The sequence below is a fragment of the Buteo buteo genome, chromosome 3 (genome assembly GCF_964188355.1).
Source record: "Buteo buteo chromosome 3, bButBut1.hap1.1, whole genome shotgun sequence".
NCBI lineage: Eukaryota > Metazoa > Chordata > Aves > Accipitriformes > Accipitridae > Buteo > Buteo buteo.
Window position 1 is genome coordinate 76,276,407 of NC_134173.1, and position 15,014 is coordinate 76,291,420.

Below are 15,014 nucleotides of genomic sequence, written 5' to 3' on the forward strand. Positions count from 1 at the left end.
CATGGCTACGTGCTGCAAGGAAACAGATTTCTCCTCTTAAAGGAAAACAATGGCTAATGGCCTTGACAGACTGACAAGCTCTGCTAGATCTTTCTGCAGCAGCTTGGGACATCTTATCCCTGTGCTTAGGCCTTCTTGGAGACTTTTTTTTTTCTTTACGAGGAAGGGAATACCTGCAGTGGAGGTAGCAGAAGCAAATACGTGCCTGCCCATCAGCTGGCCAAGTTCACGGCCTGGTTTCAATTGAGGCGATGGGTTTATATTGGCCCAGCTGAGATATGCGTATTTCTCTTGTCCTCCCCTCCTCTCTTCTCCTTCTCTTTCTATCAAAACTAGCTGACTGAGAAAAAATACCCAGAAAATGCATCTCTCTGGTGTAAAACTGGAAAGCAAAGTTTTTCTCTCCCCTTTACAAACTGCTGGCAAAGTGGGCAGAACCAAGTTGGTGCAAAACAAAATCAAAACAGTAAAATAAACAGTGTCATATCTGATGTTAGCAAAAAAAAAAAGGTTCTAAAATAACAGTCTCTTAAAATACATTCGAGAAAGCATCCTCTGTTTGTAATAGTTTTATGTAGGTCTGTAAGCTGATGAATAGCAACCACCTTTTTAAGATTCTTTTAAAATGTGAAGATTACTTGAAATTATCATATTGAGCTATGTTATTTGTACTGAACTGCCATCCAGAATCCATTTATAAGCAGAATACCAAGGGTTTTGGTGTCAAATGCAAATACGGAACAAAAAGACAGTTCCTGTCTCAAAGAACACACAGTCTTACTTTTATTCACAACCTCTGATAACGGCGGTTTGTGCCAGTGTATGAATCGAGAGCAATCCGATAAAATCATGATAAAAGACACTCTGTGCATGAGAGCTCCGTGTTAAAAGATGCTGGTGGATGAAAAAGGAGGAAGGTTCACTGACCGTAAACCCAAAGTCCGTGTTTCCTGATATAACTCAAAGCAGAGAAATTCTTCATCATAAACCTCCCCCTCCCCCTGCCCTGAATGCCTTAAGCCATTTTTTTCATCCAGAGTCACTTTTAAAGTCTATTTGCTCTCCCTTCTCCTTGGGAGCCACTGAAGTTTCTTTCCATCATTTTCGTCTTGAGTACATTGATTCACAGTTTCCAACTCGCAGATGGTGGAAATTAAGCACAGCTCTGGCAGAGTTAAACAGAGCGGCACCAATTTGCACCAGTAAAAGATTTGGCCTTGCTGAGTTAAAAACAAAGACGAGCTTGTCAGCTTTCCAGTCCATCTCCCTGGCACTATGGGATTGTTCTTCATAATGCATTTGCTAGTACTTTCCCCAGTTTAATTTTAAATGGCTTAAGCTCCCCGCATTTCCCTTGAGAGCTTTCCCCACCAAGTAGTAGAGCTCACCATTATGAAATTCCTTCTAATGCAGTTTCTTTTTTTTTCCCCTTTCTTTTTTTTCTCCCCTCTGTCTGCTAGTAGTTATATGCTCTTGAACAACTACGCACCACTCATGTTTGCATTCCTTACCAGCCCCTGGCAGCTGTGGTTTTACCCGGCTCTCACGGCTTAACTCTTTCACTGAGCGATCCTTCCCTGGCAGGGACACCGTCTAAATTGCCTTCCTCTGATTTCATTTCTATGGCTCGGCTGCCAACGACATGGTGCTTTGCAAACCTTTTGAGCTGAGATTAGTGCACGGCTTACTAACCACTCCGTCCTCCCTGAAAGGATCGTGGCAATGGTTTTGATCATTTGGAAAATAAATATATCTTACTGAAGCCAAGAAAGCACCAGAATGGGACACGGGTTCAGACTTCAGCAAAAGTATTAACCGTGGGCTTATCATAGAGCTCATGTTTAAGAGCTGCTGATTTCCATGCAGTACTTAAATTTGAAGCAAATGCTTTGGTCCTTTGCTAGGTCGAAGCTCGTGGAGGAGACTGCTTCCTCCTAAAATGTCTGTTCGTGTCCTGATCTCCATGACGTTGCCTTCCAGAAGCTGGTTTGGAAGCATCTCCCTCCGCCTTCTGCTCTCCTGCGCGCTGCTCTCTCCGCCTGCCGCTCCTCTCACGTCTCCTCCTTTCCTCCTCTCTCCAGGTGATATGCACGCTGGTGGCGGCTTTCTTGCACTTCTTCTTCCTCTCCTCTTTCTGCTGGGTGCTGACCGAGGCTTGGCAGTCCTACATGGCCGTGACGGGTCGGTTACGGAACCGCATCATCCGCAAGCGCTTCTTGTGTCTCGGATGGGGTGAGGATCCTGGGTCTGCGAAACAGCTTTCCCCCCCGGGTTGCGGAGGAGGGAAGCGTTGTCCCCTCCTCGGGATGAGGAGCAGAGAGGGTCCGGGCTACAAGTGGGACTGATGTTCTACCGAAAGCTTGGCAGAGGGTGCTTGCAACCCTTTTGGGGGTGTCAAGAAGGGCCGAGACGGTTAAAAATAGCGTGAGCAAGAGCCGCAAGTCCTGCCTGCTGCCCAGCGCGCCCAAGGGTCCCACAAAATAGATGAGTCGAGTTTTCAAAGGGTGTGCTGGGGTTGGTTTCTCCTGGGTTTGGGGCTCTTTCTTGCTTTCCCCATTTCTCTCTCTCACTGTCTCTTTCCATGTGCGACCCAGAGTGAAGCAAGCTCTGAAATCCTGTCTCCATGGCAGCAGGGCCTTTCGTAGACAAATAAACTATGAGACCGGTGCAGATGCTTGTAACTAATTTTTCTCCCTTTGCCTTTTCCGTATGTTTAATTTATTAGCCTTAAATGATGCATTCTGTAGTAGAAAACAAACACAAACCCATAACCTGGGCTTTCAAAGCAATAACAAACGTGCGTTTGAAAGGAGCGACTGAACAAAAAGTTGCTCAAAAGCGAGCAGGCAAAAAAGAGAAAGGAAGAGAGAAAGCGCTGTGTGTCTGAGCTGTATTAGTGTCTCGTTTTACTACTGAAGTCTTGCATTTCACCCCAGGCAAGATATTTCTGATGCTTACGAAGCACCCTGATGTGATTTATTCTGGCACATCAAGAGCCGTCCTCGTTCCAGCACTTGCATCCCTTTAAGTTTTCACTCCTAGATTTTGCTTACGATAGAAAATAAATTGCGTTATTGAAATATAGTGTTTGTGTGTAGGAGGAGTATAGCCACGAATGTGCAAATCACAGGCTGCATGCGCTTGCGTGTGTTCATGCATATGTTTATACACAAACACTCTGTGTCTCAAGGAGCATCAGGGATATCGAATGCAACAGACTAATAGCTTTTCTAGGTAATAAAAACAGATTTTTCTGATTTATAAAGGCTGGGACAGTTGGGCGTGTTAGCCAAGGGAATTTTGGACGGGCGACATTCACATTTGTAATCTGTACAGATGAAAAAAAAAAAAAACCCTACATGTGTAGAAGCATAATTTGCACTGCTAGTAAAATGCAGTCATCTCTGAGCTAGGAGGTACTGCCTGATAAATGTGGCATAATAACCATTTGGAATAGGTTAGGACAAGAATGAAGAACACTCTTGCCTATTAAGGCAGCAAGAGGATTTCCGATATTTAGCATCCTGCTAGACTTCAGCTGTAGAGCTGGGATTAATGGCGCTTCTAAGAGGAAAGAGGCCGAAAATATGTTTTAAAGAGCGTAATCTGAAATAATTAGCCCAATTCTCTTTGTCATGGGCTGATTCTCCCCCTTTTCCCCCTTTGTGTATTAGCATTTCTCTAAGCCCTTTTTCTAGACGTCTTTGCCAAGTTCTCAGCTGCTGTCAGCTGTAGCTCGTTGAAGCTACAGTGGGTTTCATCAGCAGTGAGGTTTATTCCCTGTTTTTTTGTTCTCCTCTTGGGTATGCAACTTTGCCTTTCCAGAAAAGAGTTTTTAGCAGTTAGAATTTTTTTTTATTATTATTTAGAACAGACAGACAAACTGTTTCCTAGAAACAATTCAGTCATCATATTTAGCCCCAGTAAAGAAGAAATAATTTTGTCAGTCTTTTATGACCATGTCACAGTTTCTACGACTGGATTTTTAATTCTGCCATAAGTCAGGCTCTGAGTGGGTCTTCAGTTGTTCAGTACAGTTATGGCTGTCGGTAGTTATTAGCAAAAAAACCTTTTCTAGTGGGACATGATGAACACATGACCTAATTCTCCTCTGACCTGGCAGTCGAAAACTCTTCAAAACAGGTTTCTAATGCATTTATTTGAAATTGTGAATATAGAATTCACTTTCTGCAGAAAGCCCCCAAATACTTGCCAGTGTCTACATAGCTTGAGTGCCCACCTAGAAGACTGATACAAACCACACAGTATATGGAACAGACCAGTTAGGAATAACTTTCTTTCAAATAATCAAAAAACAGATTAAAAGTGGTGGGTTTTTTTTTCCCAATCTAATCACATCTAACTGTGATTAGACCATTAACAGCTCTCCCAAGGCGGAGGAGTACAGCACCCCTCATTATGATGCTCTTTGGCTTAGCTACCATGACATAGCTACCACCTTCAGTAGACGCTGCTTGTACAGATCCATTTTCAGCAAAAGCTGGGGCTCCTACCCAGGCTTAGTACATGCCAGTCCCTGTAAGCTGATGAGTTCACAGCCTGAGTCTGTATTTCTGCATAATTATCACATCTAAGAGGAGCACTTTGCGAAGAACAAGTTGCTATTTTTGGCGGAGTCTTAGCCAACTTTCCTCTTTCACAAGGCCTCTTGCATCAAGTTATACTCCTGAAAAAGTTCTTTCGCATGTGGTTTCTTGGTGTGATTGCCATGGGATGCCATATTGATGGCATCGTAGTGAATACAGCAGATATCCAGATGAGGTGTGAAGGAGGCTCAGCAAGAGGAGCAATAGTCAATTCAGGGGAAAAAAAAGAAAAGAAAACAAAAAGAGGCATCTTTTAAACCTAATTCCTGTTGAGTTTGGACTGATAAATGTGAGCTGTGCTTGGAAATCTCATATGGGAAGAGAAACACTTCCCTTTATGATAACTCTCAAATGCTGCATATTCCAGCCAACTTGGCCTTACACTTCCCAGCTGGCTGCGGATCCTCGCTATTAATCAATCTTGCGATGATTTGTATTGCTGAGTGACCACCTTGCCAGCAGGGTTATTGTTTGGACGCTGTGTCTGCACATCCCTTCGATCTACAGCGTCTTCTGCAGCCACCTGCTGTGACCTCTACGGCACACAAATTAAGGTCTTGTCAAGAAGCAGTAATCCTAGCTGGCTACTGATCCTGCTAATTCTTAATGGGATTTGCCAATCTTTAGCGTTGAGACAGCTTAATTGATCATGTCACAAGGAGGAGGGCTATAAAAAGCCACATGGAGACCTCTGTAGCTGAAGAACCAGATGTTACTAGCCAATATCCAGGCATTTCTTTAGTGGCAGGGGAGAGCTGGGCTGGGGCTAGTGAACCAGAAAAGTACCCAATCTCTTCCATAGATCCTTGAGCAGTTTATTGTGGCAGGGATAAGAAGGATTAGAAGATTATTAGTAAGATATAGTGTCTTTTGCTAGTTCTGATTGTGCCTAGATGTTCAAGGACCCAACAGTTGCAGAACTTTTTGTGAGTTTTAGGCCAATAACCAGCATGTTGCACAATAACCAGGAGGTTTTCTTTGTACTCCTTACTCTAATTTTATGGGAGCTTCTGGCAGTAAGATCAAGGCCGTAGCTTCACCCCCTTATGCACCTGAAATGACATCCCATGCTGGTACTGTTAGCTCACCACGCTCTGAAGATAAATTGTACTTTGTACATTGTGACATCCCAGCAACAGAGTGACTTGCTCATCCTTTACAACACTCCTAATGAAGTGTGTCTTCTTGAGGACAGCTGGTTTCTCTTAGTTTATTCCCCTCTTAGGCACAAAAAGGGAGCAGGTCTCTGACAAGAGAAGTATCTTGGTTTTGCAGAAAGACCTGATGTTCTGATGCTTTTTTCCATTGCTGTTTAGAGGGACCTGCTCTATTATAGATCATGGCTGAGCACTGAGGGAACCTGTTTCAAATAGGTGGAACTCAGTTTCCATTTCCTTTTCTGTCTCATTTGGGGTGAGGTTTGAACCGGGGTTGTTGATCATATATTATGTTAAGAGCAAACATAGCCCTTCATCTCCTCCTTGCTAGTTTCTTTGAGTTGGGTTGTGGATGAATATTCCGTCTTCAGGAGACACTTTTATATATTCCTGGCCAGCCTGTGCACCCAAGAATAAAATAAATATATTTTATGCATCTGCATGTACTGTCAGTCCCCACACAACTGCTGAGACCACAGCAGGATATGAGCTGATTACAGCTGATGGCATTTACTTCATTAGCAGAGGTAACAAGGGTTCATGCTTTTGGCTCTGAAGGTCCTGAATTCAGTCTCTGCCAAAGACCCAGGCTGGGACAGATGGTGCTAGAATAACACTGGGAAGAATGGGGTATATTATGCGGTTGAGTAGGAGAAGAGCTGCACATATGCTTAAATGACCAATTTTCTCTTGTTTCATTTCCACAGGGCTCCCTGCCTTGGTGGTTGCCATTTCCGTGGGATTTACTAAAGCCAAGGGGTACGGCACCGTGAACTAGTGAGTAAAGGAGCTCTCCTTCCTTTTTCTTCCTGTCTCACCCTCCATCCTTTTTGTCAAAATCCAGTCACTGACCCGCAGGAGCCAGGGTAGGAGCTAAATTCTGGTGTGCTGCCCATGGCAGAGGGAAGCAGGGATGATGGGAGAGGAAGGACCCATCCTGCCTCCCTGCCTCCTCAAGCCATCAGCTGGCTGGGGTGCACTGTGTATTCCTTTAAAAACAAGTTCACAGGGACTAGTTAGATTTAACTGTTGCATATACGACATTGCTTTGATCTAAGCACCTCCTACTTAGAGTTTTTTTAATTTAATTTTTAGGGGGCAATGTGGAATATTTAAAGTTTAGGATTTTTAAAAATAGATTTTGTGTTTATCCATTTAATGGTTTGCTTGATTGGTCCCAGGTTTTCAAAAGAGCTGGGCTCAGTTTTAGGTACCAGAAAGAGCATGAGTTTTCAAACCAAGGTTTTGAAAGCAATATCTGAATTTGCCTGTTTTCTGAACTCCACCAGATTTGCCTTTAGGAAGCTTTTATTTGCATGTAATGGGGGAAGGAAGGCAGGGTAGAAATAATGGAATAAGACTGTGCAGAGGTAAAAAATACGTTAAGGCAAGGCTGGAATCACTCAGAGCTGAGCATTAGTACAACTTAAACAGACAAAGAAAATGTTATTTTTTTCACTGTGTTGTGAAAAAGATAGCTTAGAAATTTTATGCATAGTGGCAGTCAAAGGACACCATTTTTTGGAGCAATGAATAAGGCCCTTCCTTATTGCAACCCATCATTACCCAGAGCCTTCCTGGCCAGTGGTTTGCATCCCACGTGGTGTATCCCATGTTTAAGACAAAAGCTGGAGATGTGGCCAGCAACAGAGGGTTCAATTAAGTCCACTGAGAAAATGTCATTTGGAATCCCTGCTCTTCCTCAGATCCCACCGTATTTGGCACATCCACAATCAAATGGTTCAAAGTTTGCATTTTGATTGCAGGAGAGTATTAAACCAGCACAGCAGCGTTCTCCGTTTGCTTTGCAATCTAAATTACTGCAGTCTAAATTACTGTACAATACGGAGGGCTCAGGAAGGTGGCTTTGTCAAATGCGAATCCATAGATACAATTCCTGAAGCCTGTGCTGGCATCAGGATGATTTGGCTGTACCTGTCCTGACTTGCCTGCCCCAGCTTAGGTGACTTGGCTTCAGTGTGTCCTGGTGGAGCGGGATCCAGTGCTGGTTGTATGCCTCAGAAGAGGACAACGCACAGCTTGGCTTTCAGAAGTGTCGCTGAGATCCCAAAACTCCTTTAGCTTTTCTGTGGGTCCGCTGCTTCTGGCACTTTACTCCATGAGAACAATTCATAATGAACAAACATCAGGGGAATGGGAGGGACGTCCTAAATATTTCTGCTTCCTTTCCTGTTTATAGACTGGTGGGAATTGGTGCAAAAAGCTCAGTAGCTCCTTCCCCATTAATGCTTAAGGGCCACTGCAGAGTTTTGTGGTCAACGTTGGCCACACAAAAGAGCCTGGGCGGGGAAAGGAGGAACGTGCAGGGAAGCACACCCTATTTCACTGCCCTGGACCACTGCGTGCCAACATCTCCCCGCCCCAGAGCAAAGCCTTCCCAGGCTGCAGCCAAAAGGGTGTCAACGCTTGACAAAACCTGCCGGACTCCTGCTTTGCTCTCGGATTGGCACACCGGCGAGGTAGCCAAAAGGCTGCGCTGACTTTCCATCGTTCCCAGGGGACGCTTAACCACACCAGCTCTCCTCCTTTCGCTGCTAATCCTCTGACTCCTTTCAGCCCTAAAGACTCTTGTTGCTCCTTGCATCCAAGGCGTGGATGCTGCCTGCCTCCCTGCCTGGCAGGCTGCCTTGGGGATGGCAGGGGAATCCTGTGTTCCCAGCAGGAGCCACAGCCCAAGTGACACCGTTTCTTAACTCTGCTGTCAGGGTGCTTGTCACCAAAAGAGCAGGGAGCACTTCACACCCCAGCAAATCCACTTGGGTCCTCCTTTCGTCTCCCTTCCACTCCGCAGCCCCAGTACGTGGTAAAGCTGGTGAGTCCCAGCAAAGTCATGAGAGGAGCAACAGTTCCTCTCGACCACAGAGAGCCCATCAGACATTCCTAACACTGCCATCTTATTGGAATTCCTGCTGTTGCCTTTAGTGAGAGCCAGACCTGACCAGAACTAACTTGCAGTCACACACTCAAGCCAGCATCTCTGCCCCAAGCAGCGTGGATGTCCCCACGGGCGCTGGTTGAGTCGTCCTTGCCCTGCTTTCATGCAGCAAGGGGCAAGTGGGCATACGCCGCTGTGCCAGGTGGATGGCAAAGTGGGTTCACAAGCCGTGATGCCAAGCATAAAATGGTGCTGAGCATCGCTGTAAAACGTGAAACAAATATTCCTGTGGACCAGGCTAGGCAGGGTGCCCCAACACACTGCAGGGCATTCAAGCTAATCCCTGTTTTCCTGCTCAAAAGGCATAAAAGCTCTCCTACATTTTATGTGTGGGGAGGCCCTTGGTTTTACTTCTCTTCTAGAGCAAAGTCAGCATTACAGAGCAGTAATTTCAGAGCTGAACTCCAAAAATTTGAGGTTGTTCAGACCTAGATTTAGCACTGTCTAATACTAAAGGCATGTAAACAGAATACAGACTTGGATCAAAGCTTGTCCCAGGATGTTTGTTGGTTTCTGGCCATTGTAGAAATGTGTGAGGCAGTTGAAAATCTTGAAGCTACAGCTCGGGAGCTATTTTAGCTTTGGTTTTAGTTAGTATACAGCATGCATAGGGCATTTCAAATGGGCAGTGGCAGACCTCCAAAGCACAATGTTTCCATCTTGCAGAAGGACGGAAAGACATTAGCCACAATACGTCCCTCCCTGTGAAGCAGGGGACAAGAGTTGACATGATGAACCATAAGGGACTTCACAGGGTCTTTCAAAGCTTCTTCCAACCCTGCAATTTCTGGATCCTAAGAGCAGTGCATTAGCACTCGTTGATTTTCTTGTGGAGATGGGCATTAAGACAAAGCAGGGCTCTGGTATTTGCTGAGCGCAGGATTTGACAGTCAACATCAGTTTTTTTTCTCATCCCACTTACAGTGGTAAAAAAACGCTGACATCCAGGGTCATGTCATCCCTAGGGAACATGGTCATGAGAGCATTTTGGGGACAGCTGCAACTGTTGAAAGCATTGCAGCACTAACTTTGGTGTTACAGACTTGCAGGGCAAAGCTGGTGGAAGGGACAGTATGTGAAATGCATAACGTGTCTCTGTGCCACGATGACTGAAACTGTTTATCTGCAGGGTACGTCAAGGTGGCCAACTGCAGTGGAGAAATTAAGGGAGGAACCTTCAACAGGGTAGTCTACCTGGGCCCTAAGCAAGATTTCATCCAGCTTTGTCCTGTCTTCTTTTTTTTGTATGTGAGATGAAGCTATTCTGGAACGATAAAAACACAACTGAGCAGCAGTAGGAAGGCCTATCTCATCAAGATGTGGTAGCAGCCGAAGGGTTGGCCATGTCTCCAGGCTGTAATGCAGAGAGATCAGAGACAGTGCTAAGTGTGGGAAGGTTGTAGATAATATTTCATATTTACCCTTTAGCTCGCCAGACTGGGCCACCGAGTGGTAAGATGAGAAGGGAGAGGAGGTTCAAATTAAAAATTGAACACATACTGCATCGAACTGTGTCTCTGTTGTTTTTTAAGTGGTGATTCCCCAGAATCCGTTCACTCAGAGGCCTTTGTTGCTCAGGACACTTCTGGAGTGCTATGAACTCTCCATCTCCAATGAGGGGAGGAGGATTTTTCCTTTTTCTTATCTGAACAGCATTTGGTAGGAGATTTTGCAGTTGTTTGGAGAGCTGCTGGAGTAGGGTACAGGCTGTACTTCCAGTCTCAAAGAAAATCTTAGAGATAATGGAGGTCTAGAAGACCCACCACTGCTCACCTCCTTGTATTAGGCTGAATGCCTGAATAATAACTCTCCTTTTACCCAGTATTTTCCCCCTTTCACAAAAAAACAGGTCTTGATCTATGGTACCACAGGCACAAGCAAAACCACTTGTCATATCGACATGGTTTTCAGTTTTAACTCATGTTGCAGTTTGCAAATGCAAATCTGAGAAGGAAATGCCGTAACAGTGTGTTGATTCAGTAAGAAATGTAGAGAGAACTTGAGCCTTGGGTGAGCCATAACTCCTTGAGAAAGAGATTTGTGTTCATTTACTCATTTTCGACACAAATACAAAAAACCTGCAACATATACTACAAGTCCACATCTCATTTAGCTGACAAAGATTTTGCGCCTAAACTCATTATACTGTAAAGGCTGCATTATGCCAAGGGATCCTGAGAGATTTCTGCAACCTCCTAGGATCCCACTAGTTACCACTTGGGTTTTCTTTTATTGTAAGGAATTGCATGAGCTAGACTTAGAACAGGCAAAACCTAGGAGGAAGAACCCATGGCTATGATGTATTCAAGAGAAAACTGAGGAAGGTGGGAACCAAGACCCCTCTTGAATGATCTGGATGTCTAAATCTTGACAAACTGCCTCCTAAAGCTTGAACTGAGTAATTGAGGTTGTGCTACTAGTAGCTGGGAACTTATATCCTTCCCCACAAGACAGCCCACAAAATGTTTAATGAGTAATGAGAGCAGTTCCAGGACACAGAAAATTTCCAGGGGTCCTTGTGTGTCATTGCATCAGGGCTTCTGTCACCCGCAGGTATCTCAGCAGCTTCAATATTAATCTCTGTATAAACACTGGTGGGACAGCCCTGATTCCCAGCTGGAGTCTCAGTTATACAAACATGTTGGCTGTTGCATTGAGGCTGCTTAATTTTGCACATGATCGAGGTGAGACCTGTTGCTGGCAGAGCTGTACGGTGTAGTCGAGAGGTTCTCAGTGGAAGTCAGCTCTTCGCAGAACCAAGACAAAAGCCATCCATCTCATGTCTTTGCTGTGGCAGATTCACAGAAGGATCAGATGTTTTGCAAAGAGGTCTTTTGCATTGAACACAAAAGCTGCTGTCAGTCGGGGAAGCACTGGTTAGAAATAGTAGTCTGGAGCTGCTGAGCATTGTTAACCCATTCACTTACTCCTTTCCAGTGGTAATTTTATTTAAGAGATCTGTGAAGAGATGCGTTGGCAAGTACTGGGGAACTTCTTAGTGAAATGCAAATATTTCTGTGCCTTGTAGGCACAAAGCTAAAAGCATCTCCACTAGACTAATATATTGCTGGAGTTTGCTGTCGGTTCCCCTTCTTGGATATCACTTCACCCTTTCCTTTCCATTGCTGTCAACCACCACCTCCGACAGCCTTGGAAATGCTTCGATTAAACGCTGAGGCAGGGAGGTCAGGCAGTCAGAAGGGATAAGGACCAGTGCGCGGTGATGTGTGAACTCACCTTCAGAAAGCCTGATGCTCAGAAGGGAAGAGGAGCTGCCAAGGGACCCGCCATGAACGAGAGCCCTCCTTGCACCAAGTCCTCATCGCTAATTGGAGTGCAGGACTGTCAGCTCCTTTCTTCGGCTAAGCTGTCGGTTGGAAGAGACCCTGAGAAAAATGGTCTCAAAATTAGGACGGAGAGTTGGAGAAAAAGGTCTGGGCAAAGATTGGGATTTGGGGATCTTCCTGGTTCCCCCTGCCCTCTCCTTGGATTTAGGGAGACCTCCAGTTATTGCAGCCCTCCAAAGCTTCATTCTTATTCCCTCCCTCCCTCCCCAGTTGATTATTTATTTTATTCTTACAACTGCTCAGACAGTTTGTGACAGCGACTTGCTATGAGGAAGAAATCAGAATTGATTAAATTAACACATTACAGGTTTAATTTAGAAATAAACAAGATGCGGGCCTCAGAGAACACCAGAATGTCCTGCTTTCAATTTTCAACTTGAAATACTTTTTTTTTTTTCCCCCAAATGTTCTGTGTTTTGGGGCAAAAAATTAACACCTCTGCAAGTCAGAATTGATACAAAAACATATGAGGCTGATCAACAGAATTGAAAAGTTTCCAGGAAGGCTTTGTTTCCTGGGAGACTTTGAAAGGCAGCATCAGTTTGCTTCCGATGCAGAATGAAACCATATTGCTGAGAGTACAGGCACATAACTGAATTACTGCAGGGTTAGCTGGGTTAAGAGCTTTGAGAAAGTCATCGCTCCATTGTGGTTGTCTGCTCTTATCCTGTGGTAAAGGCACGGTAGTTTACTGCTGAAACAGGATTACTTCATCGCACATTTTCTCCAGGGTACTGCGGTGTCAAAGCATGCAAACTTTCCGTGGGGTTGCTGACACAGTGTAAATTTGCATCCTCTCTTGCCCTGAAGTACCTAGTTTATGTGTCCGTGCTCTGTATTGCTGGATTCCCCACAAAATGGAAATTTCAGCTCCAGTGCCGCTGTAACTCTTCACGACTGTCGCAGAGTCACAGGCTGGTTGAGGTGGGAAGGGATCTCTGGAGAACGTCTGGTCCAACCAACCCGCTTCTCAAGCAGGGTCACCTAGACTTGGCTGCCCAGGACCATGCCCAGACCACTTTTGAATGTCTCCAAGGATGGAGACTCCACAACCCCTCTGCTCATCCTTTGCCAGTGCTCGCTCACTCTCACAGTGAAAAAGTGTTTCCTTCCTGACTTTACGGTCAAACCTGAAAATCCCTGTTGGCTATCCAGACAGCTGGTGATGCTTAGCCCTAAGGATGGGAGTGGGGTGAGATTTCCCCTGCATCTCTTTGCTTTTTTTTTTGCTTTTTTTTTTAACACCAAGTTTGTCAGTATGGGGATGTCAGTATACAGTGAGATCTGCATGTGAATATACAGTGCAGTAGGAGCTCTGTGGGGACACCTGGAGCACATTCATACTGTTTACATGATAGATGGGATTTATCTCCCCAGTGACGTCTCCATCTGGGTTAGGTGCACTGCTTACTTGGATGGTGAAAATCTGGTCAAGGCAGTCAGTGGAGTTCAGGATGTGACATCTGATTGAATGTAGATGCCTCATCCTGGACTCTTTTGATTGGATGTCTGCTGATTAGAAATGTCATCAAGAGTGACTGGCTCTGTGATAGTCACCAATAGGGCAGACATCAGCACTTAGGCAGAAGAGCTCCCTCAGTTTGTGTAGGCACCAGGCAGTTTAGGAGCCTAAATTCCACATGTGGTCAGTGGAGAAAGGAGAAGTCCTTGTCAGGTTACGTGGCGTGAGGGAGAAGGACCAAGCTGGTTTCCACACACCTCACGTTCAGCTCATTCCTTAAGAGCATCCACTTAAGGAGTGTTGTGAATTCCCACCTCGCTGCTGTGTTGTAAAACTTCCCCGTGGCAGCAAACTCAAAGGGAGGATCCAGGAGAAGAAATGTACTGCAGTCCTGGACCTGAGCCCCCAGCAGGCATAGTGGTGAGCAAATGAGTGAGGGACAACTTCTACTGTTTCTACTCTTTCACCTGAGTAGGACAAGAGCGTCATCTTGCCACCAAACTGATGCAACTGCTTCCAGGACCTGGTCTGAAACAGAGCGCTATCGTTAATTTTGCATGCATTCCTCTGTCGACAATCAAATGCCATTCTGCAGGCAGACCCCCAAGCAAATGAACCTTTATGCAAGTTCACGAGAAATGGGAAGCAAAACTTGCTCGCTGTAAAGTCTGAGACTTTTTTGCCGTGGGGTATCACCTCCCAGGATGAACTCTGCAGGCAAAGAGAAGGAAGAAAACATGCGCCTGTCAGTGATGCTAGCCACGGGGTAACTTTCTTTTCTCTCTTCATTTTCCAGCTGCTGGCTGTCGTTAGAGGGAGGTCTTCTCTATGCCTTCGTGGGACCGGCGGCTGCTGTCGTTTTGGTATTTAAGCTTGGCAGAAAGCTTTTTTTTTTTCTCCTTATCTTATAGCACTTTCCTTGTTCTTTCAACCCAAGAATGTCCCTCTTTATTTCCACTCATGTTTTATATAGCTTTCTCCTTCAGGAATAAAGAGCAAAGTGTTAGAAGCCAGCAATCTGGGATGGGTTTGATTCTGAAATATAATATGCCTCAGCTCTCAGCCTTCCACCTCTGTCCGCTCTGGAGTCCCCCAGACATCTGATTCATGCTTTACCTTGGTTTTGCCCTATCTGGACGGAAGTGCAGGATGATGGTGGAAAACTCTGACATTAACTCCTTCAGAAACTGCTGTTACTGGTTGTTTCAAATCAGGCTGTGCCTCCACGGACAGCATTTATTCCTGGTCTGTCCCAGATAGCCAGTGCATGTGGGCAGCTTCTTTGTTTGCAGGTGAAATGGAGGTCTTCAAATCAGTGCAGAGGGGGTCCTCTGTGACCCTAAAAATATCAACTTTGCTTCTGGTTCAAAGAGATAGCATGGTTAAAGTGAACATTCCTAAACTCTGTCCCACCAGCTCGTGCGTGGTGGTAGTCTGTTCTACTGTCCTCTCACCCTTGCCTCCAACAGAGCACCAAAGCCAGTC

At 45.3% G+C, this 15,014-nt stretch overlaps 1 protein-coding gene across 1 annotated transcript in view; it reads left to right on the forward strand.

Annotated features, from left to right (window-relative positions):
- ADGRB1 (adhesion G protein-coupled receptor B1) overlaps nt 1–15,014 on the forward strand; it is a 68,281-nt gene that overhangs the window by 10,347 nt on the left and 42,920 nt on the right. Inside the window, exons 3-5 of the mRNA XM_075024067.1 lie at nt 2,082–2,232; nt 6,472–6,541; nt 14,326–14,392. Of these exons, the coding sequence (XP_074880168.1) occupies nt 2,082–2,232; nt 6,472–6,541; nt 14,326–14,392 (288 nt within the window). The remainder of the gene's footprint in view (nt 1–2,081; nt 2,233–6,471; nt 6,542–14,325; nt 14,393–15,014) is intronic.